General features: G+C 39.4%; 1 protein-coding gene across 1 annotated transcript in view; it reads right to left on the reverse strand.

Moving 5' to 3' along the window:
- LOC122842049 (potassium voltage-gated channel subfamily H member 1-like) overlaps window positions 1-13,988 on the reverse strand; it is a 67,958-nt gene that overhangs the window by 42,633 nt on the left and 11,337 nt on the right. The window contains exons 3-6 of the mRNA XM_044135555.1: window positions 7,172-7,278; window positions 5,855-5,983; window positions 5,010-5,128; window positions 4,519-4,911 (exon numbers count right to left, since the gene is read on the reverse strand). Coding sequence (XP_043991490.1) covers window positions 4,519-4,911; window positions 5,010-5,128; window positions 5,855-5,983; window positions 7,172-7,278 — 748 coding nt within the window. The remainder of the gene's footprint in view (window positions 1-4,518; window positions 4,912-5,009; window positions 5,129-5,854; window positions 5,984-7,171; window positions 7,279-13,988) is intronic.

The following is a 13,988-nucleotide window of genomic DNA, read 5'->3' on the forward strand; positions in this document are numbered from 1 at the left end:
GCCAAACTCGGATTTGCCACAAATTTCCAAACGTTTGCTGCAAAAGTAACGTAAAGTGTGCAACGTATGCCATTCCTGAAGCCTAATGAAGACGTTTATCCAAACTGTTTGGTAAGTGTGCATGAGTGAAGTAAAAACCCAAAACTGTGCATTATCGTATTCTAATCAAACTGAAGCCTACTTGGGTGACAGCTCGGTGGTTCCAATTCTTCCCATCACGTCCCATGCATGAACACAGGCAGAAGAGGAAGAGGGTGACGCCATGCAAACAGAATGTGAGGGGGGCAGTGGGGTGAAAAAGAAGAAACAAAAGCGAAGAACATGAGAAAGAATACTAAATTACTGATAAGCAACAAACAAATACATAGAAAAAGAAAAAAAAGAAATCCAACAATCAAAAATGAAACTGATCAAAGTGCACAGTGTGACCAAAGGCATGCGCCGAACAAGGATAACTTAGAAACCGCCATGAATAACTTTAATCGTCATCCACCCTTTCTTTAATGGAGACCTGCTGGGGAGGAACAGCCATCAAAGTTATTCATGCCAGTCATTAGGTCTGCAGCAGCAGCACGACCGCCTTCAACCAATATAAAACGTTACTGGATTCACTGAGTTGTTGGAGGCAGAAAGTGGGAGGAAAATCTTATTAATGTTTCTTTGCACACCTCTCAGTAAAACTATATTTTAAAAAAAAACCCATGAAGAATCAAAAGTCTTCAACTTTTTACATCTTTAAAATCTGATTTTCTATATTAAGACCCAGTGAATCAGTATTTTTATGAAATCCAGGCAAATGATTTAAAAAAAAAAAAACAAACAAAAAAAACATGACAATTTCTTTTCTAATCTTCATGGAGTCAGTGCAGGTTTGAAAACTTTTCCTAAAAACATTTCACAGTGTGTCCAGAAATGTTCAAATGTTTATTCCTTTCACTGATTTATTCTCTCACTCTCCAGCTCCATTTCCTGACTTATTTGGTGACCTTTTCTTTATTTAATTTTCTTGGTTTTAATTTTATGTTCAATAATTTTAAAAAAATCTAACAATCTGCATAGAAATGTAACAAAATTAAATGTATTTGACTTAATTTCAGAGACAAAAACATGAAGTTACTTTTGTTATTGCAACATTATTCTTTTACACTAGAAGCAAAGGGAAGCCGTTTTAATCAGTTTCCAAATTAGCCGCCTTAATTATATCACATAACCATTGCTCAGATTTTATTTGACAACTTCATTTCTAATGCTATTAGAACTTTTGCTTTTCTCAGCAAATCAAAAAAGTTACAATAACCCCAAACAGCATCTTCTGAAGCCATAAAAGTTCTCTGGCTTTTGCTCTCTTTGCAAATCTCTGAACATTTCTGCCACACTTGAACTTGTCAGCATTTCGGATGCTGCAGCCCCGAATGATCCCAAAAGGACCAAAACGCTGGACTTGCAGAAACAGATCAATGCGGTCTGTCCACACCCGAGGCCCTATTTTAAAGATTTAGTGCCGATTTTTACGTTACCTCAGACTCCAGGAGCAACATTATAGTCCCCAGGAGCTGAAACCCAGAGCTCGACTCTGTCCGACACACCGAGACGTTAAACGCTATTGCAGCAGTTCACACTGACACAACAACACACATGAATCAGGGAACCGTGACACGTTTAAGAACTTTGGGCACACAATGGTCCACAATGAAAACGGACAAATGTTCCACCGCAGAGCCGAGTCTAATCAATGTGAATTGAATTAAACGTAGGCAATGCATCTCCTTATGGACTACTGTTAAACCATCGCCATTTTCATCTGTCCAATAGGTTTTCCAAACTGATCCTGATCCATCGTTCTCCTGGCTCCATGAAGGGGTTTTAAACTATTTATTTTACCTTCTTCACTGACATCAAATGATACAAACAGAAAGAGTGGTGTACTAAAAAATAATCTTTTATTGCAGTACGATAAGTGTAATAGTTTCAAACAATTCCCAGCATCCAGGAACTTTTCATTAGTAATCGTCTTCATGGTTTCCTGGGGTATATATATGACGTGACACAGAAATACTTGCGCTAAATCAAAGAAGATTACTAAAAACGGAATTAAGTGTTAATAGGGAATTGAAATTTGAGAATGTGGTTGAGCAGTTCAATAGTAATGAGGGGAAGGAGAAGATTTTTCGTTTTTTGAAAAATACCGAGCTCATTGGGAGAATTTGAGGAATAAGTAGTAGGGTCCAACAGATGGCAGTAGTGCAACAATAATGGACGCAAGCAGAAGAAGACGAAAAAGAATCTTTGTGCTAAAATCTCTTCAAAATAAAAGAGTCTGCCATACAGTAAGTCAAATATGTGTTGACTTATTTTATATGATTAGAAGTGTTCGAAACAATAGCAGTCCAACATCACAAATGAGTTCAATTTCCAACTTTGGTAGCAAATCAGAAGTAACTAGTAGAGTAATAATAAACTCTACAGCTAGCTGTTGCTAACACACTGAATATGTTAGCAACAGCTAGCTGATGCTAAGTTCATGTGACAGAATCATTATAAGCAAGGGGCAGACGGGAAGCTTAAAGTAACATTTTGATCAGTGACGTGGTTCATTCTGTGGAAAAGCAGGTGTCAAACAGGTGACTTTTTATTTAAGCCAACTTTATTTACAAGCACAGATGACCACATGTCACAGAAAAGCATTAAAACACAAACACAAGATGGCACACAGAATATGTAAGAAAGCAACTTGAACAATAAAAATCATCAGTGTTACGTCTATTGATGGGTGAAGGTGGCCAGTGTTGTACATGTTCACTATAGAGAATTCCCCTCTGCAAATCGGTGTAAAATGGGTCATTGCAGGCCTGAACCAGAAGAACCCAACAGTTTCACAAGCAATCGATTGGCGGGGGAAAATATACGTGTCAGAAAGGACGAGCTGCTCAGCCTAAATGTTATTAGATGCTATAAGATGGAAAGCAAAACAGAAAAGCTGTAGAAGGAAACCGAAAACTACACAACACTTTGAATGGATTTAAGGATACCCAAGATGCCAGGGAGAAACAGTGGTTACGCAACTCAAAATTAGCTCAGTGACTCAAGGGGAAGTTAAATTGTCAAGCATTTTTTTAGATTATATTACAATGAATCTTTTCTGTTTACAAAAAAAAATCAGACAGAGCCTTTCCCAGCTGTCTGCAGAGGGATATAAATTTAGATAAATATTTCATTCTGTTTTTCCTGGGAACAGGACGTGCACTGCGTAGGATTCCTAATGCATTTGTATGAAAGGGAATAAAAAGTATTGTACAGATTTTGCTCTCTGCTGACGTTTTCAAAACACGCTGGTCTCATATTGAACCCAACTGTTTCTGGCTGCTCATCTGATCTTTCACTTATAGTCAGAGAAATCATTAAAATGATCAATGATGCTGTGGGCCTGTTTCTCTTCCAGACCCAGGGATTTTCATTAGAGTGCATGAGGTCGTGAAGCAGATAACCCAGCAGCCTCCACCAAAGGAAAAAAATAATAATAATAATGCGTCATCAGATTTTACTAAATAAACAGATCTCCTTTATCAAACACAAAATCAACCTCCTTTCCAGATGTGAATTAAAAATAAAAAGGTGTGGAGTGAGCTAAAGCAAAAACCCAGTACTCTTGATGATTGAGATTTTGCCAAGAACGCTCAAATGTTTCTTGTTTTCTCTGTAAAACACCATAAATGTTGAGTTAACGTCTCCTAAAGACATTGGGGATGCTGTCGAAATGCATGGGATAAAGAGTTCTTTTAAAAAAAGAAAAAGAATCTGCGTTAAATTATGCTACTGCAATAAAAGATAAATTTCATTCTAAGGCTTTGCTCCAAAAAGCGTTGCCCATAATTCTGGAGAGTGCAATAAACTTTATGGGACTCTTTTCTCCAAGAGAAAAATGGGATTATCAAAAAAAAAAAAAAAAAAAAGGAGCCAGATATTCAGAAACCCCCTCATTCACTATACCTGAAATAAATCATAAAAACAGCAAATCGAGCTAAAACTGTAGAGTTCAGCACTACAATAAAAAAAAAAAAAAGGAGGGGAAGCCTTTAAACCACATTCTCCAATGAGTCAGTCCTCGTCAGCTTGTCAGAAGGCGTCAATGGTTTTCGGGTTTCAGTGTCGCAGAGCTCTGGAGTGCACCCTAGTTTAACTAAGAGACGCCACTTTGCCAATTAAAATGTGCCAATTATCTCAACATCCTGTGATGGCTCTTCAGCAAACACTCGTCACCATGGAAAGAACATTTAGGTAATTCATAAACGAGCATGCTCTTCGTTCTGACATCGCTTCAACCAATCAAAAGTGTCCAACCTAAATGGTTCTAATTGACGATTAAACGTGATCTAATATCAAATGAAAAAGTTATAATCTGTCAATTCAAGCATTTAAATTGCTTTTGAAAACAGCAGCTTTTCCTCTAAGACGACCGAATGAGCGACCTGACGAACTTGGGACTTTGAGCGGCGCCTCTTCGGGCAGCGGCGGACTCACCTCGTCCACGTTCTCGAAGGCATTGATGACATCATAGGGCAGGCAGGAGAGCAGGTCGATCACAAACCAGGTCTTCAGGTAGTTCATGCGGATCAGCTTGGGGTCCGAGATGACCTCGCCGGCGGGCCCCACGAAGGTGGTGTGAAAGTTCAAGACGATGTCCACCAGGAAGATGACGTCCACGATGCTGTCCACCACCAGCCAGGCCACGTTGTTCTGCTTCGTCTTGAAGGAGACGTTGTAGGGCACCATGATGGCCGTGTAAAAGGTGAGGATGAGGATGACCCAGTCCCATGTGGTCTTAAAGAGGCAGTAGTGCAGGATGATGTGCGGAGGGGTTTTGGGGGTCTCCTGTTTGTACTGAGGTAGGATGTCAGAGCCAAGCTGCAGCACCTGCAGGGCGCAACAGGGAAGATGCTGGAGAAAAATACACACATTTGTCCCTCTTGGCTAGCAATATCTGCTGCGCCTCAAGGTTGAACCGGTCTTACCTCAGCGAGACGGGAGTGCTTATGGACATTCTCTCCTTTATGAACTGTAGGTTGTAGCTGTTGTAAGACTCCCCTGCTGCTTGTTAGCGCTCGAGTCAATCGGGCAAACTTCCCCCAACCTGGAGTTCGCACAAACAAATCGTAAGTACTGCATGTTTCCAAGAACATGTATTTAAGTCATAGGAGTCCTTGCTTTGAAAAGCCTCTCTTTCCACTGCAGAAATCCTTCTCACCAATAATAGGTACAAAGCATTAGTAGCTTCTTTTTTCCCCCATTTTCACGTCCAGGCAACAGACCCCTGTCCGTCTGCAGACTACGCAGAAGATGTTTTGGCCTCTCTTGAGGCTCCACCAAATTTCTAGTGCAGTTTACAGATCCACATTCAAGCTACATGTGCTCTAATCACTTCAAACTTTCTCTTTTAGGGTTCAGTTCGAGTACATCTATTTATTTTATCATATTTAATCTATTCCTTTTCATTTTCTGTTTTATATTTCCCCTTTGTAAAACTCTAGGCACCAATTATAGCAATTCTAAGTCTTTCGGAACATAATAAGTTATCAGGACAGCATGGAAAACTGGCTTTGCTAGCCAGTAGTTAAATATTAGCATTAAAACCAAGAGAAACGTCACATCAGTGAGTGAGAGAGTAACCAATGTGAAATTGGGTTTTTATTAAAGTTTAATGAAGTGACTATGAAGCTGACAGTTTAAATTCCAGGTTTTTTGTATTAGCAATGTTTCAGTATAAATGTTAATGTGTTTGTTTGGGTTTTTCTTTATTTATTTTTTTATTTGCTTAAGTATTCTGATTGCTGAACAAATGTGAACTGCTGGGTCTAACCTTTGGAAGAATCATCCTCAATGGGCTGCTTGAAGGCTGTGATGTCGCTGAACGTACAGAGGAACAGAACCACTTTCTCTTGTTCGTTTCGAATGGGAGCAATCTTCACAAAAAACCAAACCGGCGTCCCTGGAGACAAACAACACAAGATTAGGGGCGGCGTCTGCTTTCTTTAGGAGCAAATAGCCCTTTTACTAACACGGAAATTAACACAACTAGTTGAACGAGCGTAAAATAAAAAACTTTTCATTGTAATAATCTTTGATTCAAAGTTCATTAAAGTTTTGAATCAAATTTTCCAAAGATTACAAACAACAGCTGTTTCTATTTGTGATCCGCGAGATTCAAGTCACAATTTCTCAAATTTTTTCTTTACCTTAAAAATGAAAAGACATTTCAGAATCAAACAATTTGCTTTGACGTCAAGCTAATTTAAAATGATAAAATCAAGGCAAGTATTTATAGATGAAAAGTAGAGTTGTTGAATCATCACAGTAAACAACTCCGGTTGGACCAACTTATAGAAACTTACATTTTTATCTTCAGACAAAGAAAAAGTCTGAAAATTTGAATATACTTTATAGTCCTTTTTCTTCTCATAATCGTCCAGACATAGGAAACACTTAGAAAATACTTTTTTAATAGTCTTGCGTTTAATTCATTTCAATCAAATTGTTAAATAAATTAGCCATGAAGAATGTTTCTCTGCAAATAAGTGACACTAGAGCTGCACAAGTTAAACCATTAATTAAGACATAAATGGACTGTGAAGTGTTTGTGATAGTTTTGTCAAATCAAAGGGAAAATAAGTTAATAAAACAACAAATCTGAGAGAAGATATTTTAAAAATATTTAAACTAATTTAAGTCAACTCATTCCACAGATTTATTAATTATAAAAGAAATCCTTGTAGTTTTGTTAGTACTTCCAATTTATATCAAGAAATATTTATTATCTGATTTTACATGAAAGCAATAAAAAGAAAAATTAAAAGACTATTTTCATTCATCACAGTTTTACAACGGGCCTTGGTTCGCCTTTGTTTCGCAGTTTTTTTTCCCATTACATAATAGGGGCCGTAATATTGTATTAGTCTACACCTGCATGTTGAAACAAACAGAACCATATTCTCCTTGGGAAGGTTTTTCAGTTCCAGTCTGGCTCTTAAGCCAATTAGCACATTTCTACAGACGCCGAACTGTTCTGGGCTGCCTTTGAACTCCGGCTCCGCTCCGCGCCAGCTCCGAGTGCATTTGCATTACAAAGGCGAGGAGGCTCTTGTTCCTCTCTTCCTTCACATTCGCCACCGCTACTTACTGTTCTTCTTGTACATCAGGATTTCAAATGAGTTCATCTCATAATTCTCAAACGTTAGTCGGACTTTTTCCGTCGTGTCCTTGTCGGTGAGCTCCCCGTACATAAAGCTGAAAAGAGGAGAGAGGAAGGGAAGGGGGGGAAATGTGTACATTCAATGGACGCCTCTATGAAGATTGCTGAGCAAAGCAAAATTTATGACTGTATCTAAGAAGCTTTTTGTGTTTGTTTGTATATGTCAGTTTGGGAAAAGGATGTTCAGAATAAAAGGATGCGCTATTCTTCTTCTTGTTTTCTCTCTCTTTGTCCACAAATGACAAAATGCAGATCTGGTTCCTAATCAGCTCTGCTGTCAATTCCAGACAAGCCTCACCTTCAAGCTGCCAAATTTGCCCTCATCAATTCCAAATGAGCAGCTGCTTCTGCCATCATCATTGTTGCAAACTCTCTGGAGACACTCTGCTAACTGTAAAATGTCTCTGCATCATGCAAAATACGCCACATTTTCGGTTGCCATAGGCTGTTACTGGAAGCTACTAGTTTCAGTGTGTTTGCGTATATTTTTTCCTCGCCTTTTTGTCAGCTAACCGTCAAAAAGTTTAAAATCAAATCAAATGTTATTTGTATAGCACATTTCAGCAGCAAGGCATTTCAAAGTGCTTTACATCATATCAGACACAAAAACACAATGCAACATAGCATCAACAGTCAAAACACAACAAAGTAAAAAAAAAAAAAAAAAAAAGATCATGAAAAAAGTTTCAAAATAAAGCCAGGAAACCAATTCATTTAAATGAGCTTCTGATCAGTGGAGCTCTCAATTATCCAGCTAGAACCTTGATGGCAACGGAAAGCGTACATTTTCGTTGCAACTTCCAAAAGTAACTGGAAGTAAAAGCTTTCGACGCAGCGAAAGCTTTTACTTTAGCTGCGTCGGAATTCACTCGCTTTGTCAACAAGTTCAAGCCAAGACGACAGACCGCCTTTCTAGGTTAACGTGTCAAAAACCTGAAATGCCTTGCAAAGCAAACAGCAGACAATTTTAACACGACCACCAGAGTTTAAAGGTTGCCTGTTACATCTGCAGTCTAGGCTGAATTTATGTATAGACACAAACTCACTGAAATGTACCACGAAACAATAAAAAATGTGAAGCGATGTCTAATTGGTAAAACGAGTCTCTTGAATAGGAGTTTAACCTAAAGATTGTCTTCAGCCACGCTCCTGAGGGATTCATCTCACTTCATGTGTTACTGCTGCCTTAAGCAGCGGTTTCCAGCATGATCTAAATATATCTTGTTATGAAATACAAAAGGAGGCCCGTATCTAATAAGACAGTCTGATGCTTTCCGAGTAGCGCTTGATGTAATAACGCCGATTAATGTCGCCCCTTTCTCATTCTGTCTCTTCTTTGCCGGGAGGAGAGCGACTTTCTTCAAAGAAAAATAATATTGCATAATAATTTCTGAAACAACTTCCTTGTCATGTGTGGAAATTCCCAAAGGTCTGCCACAGTGTTTACAAGATCCAGCACGGGTAAAAAAAATAAAAATAAAAAATTTTAAAAAACATCACGGATACACAGGAAGATCAGTTAAGATGGAAATAGCCTCTTTGATCTCAACACATCTGCAGCACATAGGGAGTTAGGTTCTGGACTCAGGGAGGAGGAGCATGCATTTAATGTTTGCATCGTGCTCAAAAACATCCAAGAGCCACAATGAGTGAATATTTTATGGCCGCACAACGAGGCTCAAAAAGATGGCTTCAGACAGAAGCTAAAAAGGACTCAAAGTCCATGTGATGATTAAAGCCAGGGGGAAATGTTTGAAGAGAAATGAAAGCAAAAAGTGAAACTTTCTGAAGGACTCTTTGTTTTAAAACTAATTAAAGGTTGGAAAGTCTACAAATTATGCAGATCATTCAAAATCTACCTCTAAAGAGTTTTATTTGGAGGATTGGTACTCAAAACTTCGCAAAGGCACATGAAGCTGAAGGAAAAGAGAAGATAAAGGACGCACAATCCGGGTGCAAAGAGTATAGCTAATATAACTGTGTATGACACTATAATGTCTTCTTCTAGTGTGTGTAGTTTTGAAGAGAACAATAAAATGGGTCTAAAAGACATTATTAGTCTCATTATTCTGAAATTAAGCCAACAGGTGCACTTTTTTCACTTCTGATACCGATACAGACATCTGAAGTTTAGCATCGTCCAATTCCAATCCAATAAAACGTTGCTGAATTGACTTCAAACTTTTCTTTAAAAAAAAAAAGATTAAAAAAAAGCAGACATAAATATACTGAATTACAAATCTATTTGATAATTCTACACTTTTACAGGCACACTAAAATATACAAATAGCTTCAGAAGCTACATGTGAAAACAACACAACTTTAATGTGTTCACTCACTGCAGTTAGGAGTAGAACAGCCAATATCAAATGAATAACAAGGAAACTGAAACACTGAGACAGACTGGCGACCTGTCCAGGGTGAACCCCGCCTCTCGCCCGGAACGTTAGCTGGAGATAGACACCAGCAACCCTCCCAAGCCCTTTAGGGACAAAGGGTGAATAGAAAATGGATGGATGGATGGAAACTGAAACTGACAAAATCAACAGGCTGACTATCTTGGTCAAACATGTAAAAAATAAATTGCAATAAAACCTTCTTTCAAATAGTTCAGCAAGTGCAATTAGAAATTCTCAATATATTTTAAATTAAATAAAGCATTTGGAGCACAAAGCATAGACTTAGACTGAATTCATTCGCCGTTATGGTTCGGGCACATTTTCTCCGATACCCGATCTAGAATTGTTTTCAATATCGGGACCAATACAGATATTAATGTGGCGTTATTGGTAACCATAACAGACAATGTAAATATCTGGTCTCATCTGTGTTTGTCCCAAAATCAGAGGGTTATCTCTGGGAAACAAAATGCAGCAAGAACAGCGAATGCTCATTAACTGTACCCAAGTGCGGCACTGGTTAGTGGGAGACGGAGAAGACATCCAGGATCTCTGCAGTTGTTTTTGGTTTTTTTAGGTGGGGGGGTTCTTTCAAGGTGCAGACAGGAATCCAGGATGTGTCTGTCAAGCTCTCGCATGAAAGCTTAAAGTGCTACTTTAACTGATCAGGATGAGGAGGACAAACGTGCAGCTGCTCAGAGGATGTGGGGTCATGATAACTTGCACTTTTGAGAGCGGAGGCTCACGGAGGAGCCGGTGCATAAAGGGAGCAATCTTACAGCCTATTGGCATGTTGTGGAGAGGTATGCAGACCCATTAAGCCTCTTATAAATCTATGGGGTGTTTGCAATGACATCACAGAATGTACCCACAGCCCATCTTGTCAGAGGATAAGATGTACGTTTAACACTAGCAGCCAATTTTGAGGTATCACAAAATCAAAAGCAGTTTTTAGGAGAGGAGAGCACAGCCCAGAAGCACAATGTGGCGAATCATTGCTAGTAGCATCTTGTTATCACTCTGTTCTGTCCGTCCTTAACTGATGTGCTAATGCTAACACCCTATTCCAGTGCTTCCCATTTCCAGTCCTCAGCTCCCGCTCTGCGTGTTTTAGATGTGCCTCTATTCCAGAACTATTCTATTCAAATGATTGCATGACCATCGAGTGCTGCAGAAGCCTGTTAATCACCCACAGACTCAGTCCAGGTGTGTCGCAAAAGGGAAACACCTGAAACATGCGGGGCAAGGCGGCGTGAGGACCGGCATTGAGAAACACTGCCCTGTTCCAACACTGTGTCGTTTTAAGACGGCCACAGAAAACACGCGCCATGTGGCAACGACTCCCTCAGGATTGTGAAGCTTATCTCGCTAGCCTGACTGACTCTAGCATTAGCACATGTTGCTAAACTAAATAAGGAATAAAAGGTCAATGAAACAGATAGAAACGCTAAAAGTCTAAAAGGATAACATTGTAAACTATTTCCCTGGTAATCCCAGCCGTTGTCGTTCATGCTTGTTTGACCAAAAAAAAAAAAAAAAAAGGAATAAAAATAAAAATTACCACCTTGATTTAACAGATTGAATATCTTCTAGAATTATTCATATGTTTCCATTTATTCCAGTGGCACCGAATAAGTGCAATCACCATATTGGTGAAATCAAATTATAAAAAGCAACAGATGAACTAAGAGCTATGTTCAGTGTGCAAAGTAAGAGGATTTCCAAACACACAATGCTTGAATCAAAAGGCGGAACGACAGCAGGCTGTGCAGAGGCCTCATCAGTAATCATTCATTTGCTTCAGGTGTGTTGCAGCAGGGATGCAGGATTTGAGCTAATTTTAGAGTTCATATTTCTGGACTAAATTGCTGCACAGTTGGTAGAGCTGTTGCCTTGCAGCAAGAAGGTCCTGGGTTCGAATCCCGGCCCGGGGTCTTCCTGCATGGAGTTTGCATGTTCTCCCTGTGCATGGTGGGTTCTCTCCGGCTTCTTCCCACAGTCCAAAAACGTGACTGTCAGGTCTTGGTCTTTATTGCCTCTCTTCCGCTCTCAAGCTAAATATCTCCATCTTTTCTTTCCGTTTCCTGTCGTTCCCCCTCGGTGTCCTCGCTTACTATGTCACCACCGCCCACTCGTTGCTCAGGACCTGCAAGCGCTGCCCTAATCCCTCCTCACTCTATCATTTATTATCGTTGCTCGGTGCTGAATCCTCACTCCTGTCTGTCTACATGCGCCTTGCTTGTTTGGATTTGCGTTTATTTATTTATTTTTTTTCTTTGTCTTTTCTCTGTTCGCCCGGTACAAGTCATGTATTTGGCTCATTTTAAGGTGATTGTACAAGAAAACTTTTAAATGTTGTGACAGCAGCCAGTAAGCCACTGGCGCCGCCTTCAAAGGTGGAGAAGCCGCTATGTTTTCGTTATAATTTAATGACAAAACTAAGAAGATGCTTTTTACTGGAATATTTGGAAATAAAATTCAGATTCGAACGATTGAGGGTAAACCTGCACGACCGCAGGTTTCTATTTTCTTACTTAAAATAGCTTTTTTACTCCATTTAGAAAAAAATCCTTCTACAACAAGGTCTCTGAGATCCCAAGCAAAGAGTCAGTAATAACTATGCTGCTCCAGTCAGTCCTAATAACCACATTAATAGAAGTTTGAAAGAAGATCTTGAGTGTGGCTAAAGCAGCGTTGATGTTCTGAGATCAATTGTTCATGCTTTCTTTCATATAACTCACCTCATCTTGTCTATTATTGCCTACTTCATCTTACCTTTGAAGGCTAATGAGAGCAGAGTCAGGACGAAGCGAGACGGATGTGGAAGAGAAAACTTCAACACAACTCCACAACTGTCGCAATTTCTAGCTCAGAAAGTGACCGTGTGCTAACTTCCCTCCAGAATATTCAGATTGCATCAGCTTGGCTTAATTCAATCCACCAAAATGACAATCTAAATTTATTTTATTTAGACCTATTAATATTATTCTGATGTACTCTAATCAGCATTTTTACCAGAAGTAGGAACAATTGTTGCGTTTCCACCTGAAACAGTTTTGACTGTTCTACATTTTTTGTTTTAAATGTTTGCGCAACTAACATTATGCCATAGCGTGGCACCTCATAAAAACCGACGCCTGAAGTGGACTTGAGTCTTGGATTCTGTAAATTGCTGGGAGTTTGTTTTTTTTTGCACCAACTACATAAACTTCAGGCTAAACGTTTGGACGCGACGCCCAGACAGGTCCAGACATTTCTATTCAAACCGCTTTTCCTTCAAACCAGTTTCATGGACTCCAGGTTGCTGAGATCATTTGCAAGAGTGAAACGTTTTAGAAAGTAAAAAAAAAAAAAAAAAATCACGTTAAAACCAGAGAGCCTGAGGTTAATTTAAAGAAGGCAAAGTCAAAAGCAAGATGGGAAAACGTCTGAAATGTATCCTTTTCAATAAAATGATGTGTTTCTTCCAAAATCTTTGGATCTATTCTTCTATTTATCTATATTTCTATAAGTTTATGCTTGCAGCACTAATCAGTAGACCTAAGCAGCACTAACTAGCATTTGTGCTCCTTCCTTTCAAATGAACAAAGCTTTAGTTGCCCATCTGTGGAAGACGCCTCACCGATGATTATATCATTAGAAATAAATACAGTATATCCCTCCTCTAACTCATTACAATTACCTCAGCTGGGGGTTTGGAGGAACTTGTCATTAATCATTCATTAATTGCCAGGTTGTGGTATCGAGTGCCCTCCAAACTCATTTGTGAGACACATTAATAAATGTTAGCAAAGCGCTTTCAATCGGCTCCCCGATTCAGTCGGGAGGTTTCCAGGTTTGTTTTCCTTCCTCTTCCTCTTGTTTTCCTTCCTCTCCCCGCAGCGGTCTGGAAATAAACCTAAAACAAATCATCTGACACTCGCTTTTAATATTTGTGTTGGCAAGTGTTCTTTAGCTTATGTTTACGGGGGCCGCATGTCAAAAATAGTGATAGCCGATGTGCCGGCTGTGACGAACACCATCTCCCGGAGCAGATGAAATCTCCCACGGCTCCTTAAAATCTGCCAGCACCAACTGTGATCCTATTTATTTTGGGCACTGACTTGCTTATTACAGGCACAGTGAAAACACTAGTTGGATAATAGCACACCCCTGCTAAAGCCGAAATATTGCTCATTCGCGATGGCTTTTTATCACTTTACGAGTACAGTTTAGGGGCGCTAAGGGGAAGATTGTATGTGCACAGTTTTACCGTGTCAGCTTTTACTGTTGGAAACACCTACTGGACTTTGAACATCGCATCAGATTTTCGTTGTCTGGCGTAAAAGGAAGAGAAACGCCGTCCT

This window comes from Gambusia affinis, linkage group LG13 (genome assembly GCF_019740435.1).
Source record: "Gambusia affinis linkage group LG13, SWU_Gaff_1.0, whole genome shotgun sequence".
Lineage (NCBI taxonomy): Eukaryota > Metazoa > Chordata > Actinopteri > Cyprinodontiformes > Poeciliidae > Gambusia > Gambusia affinis.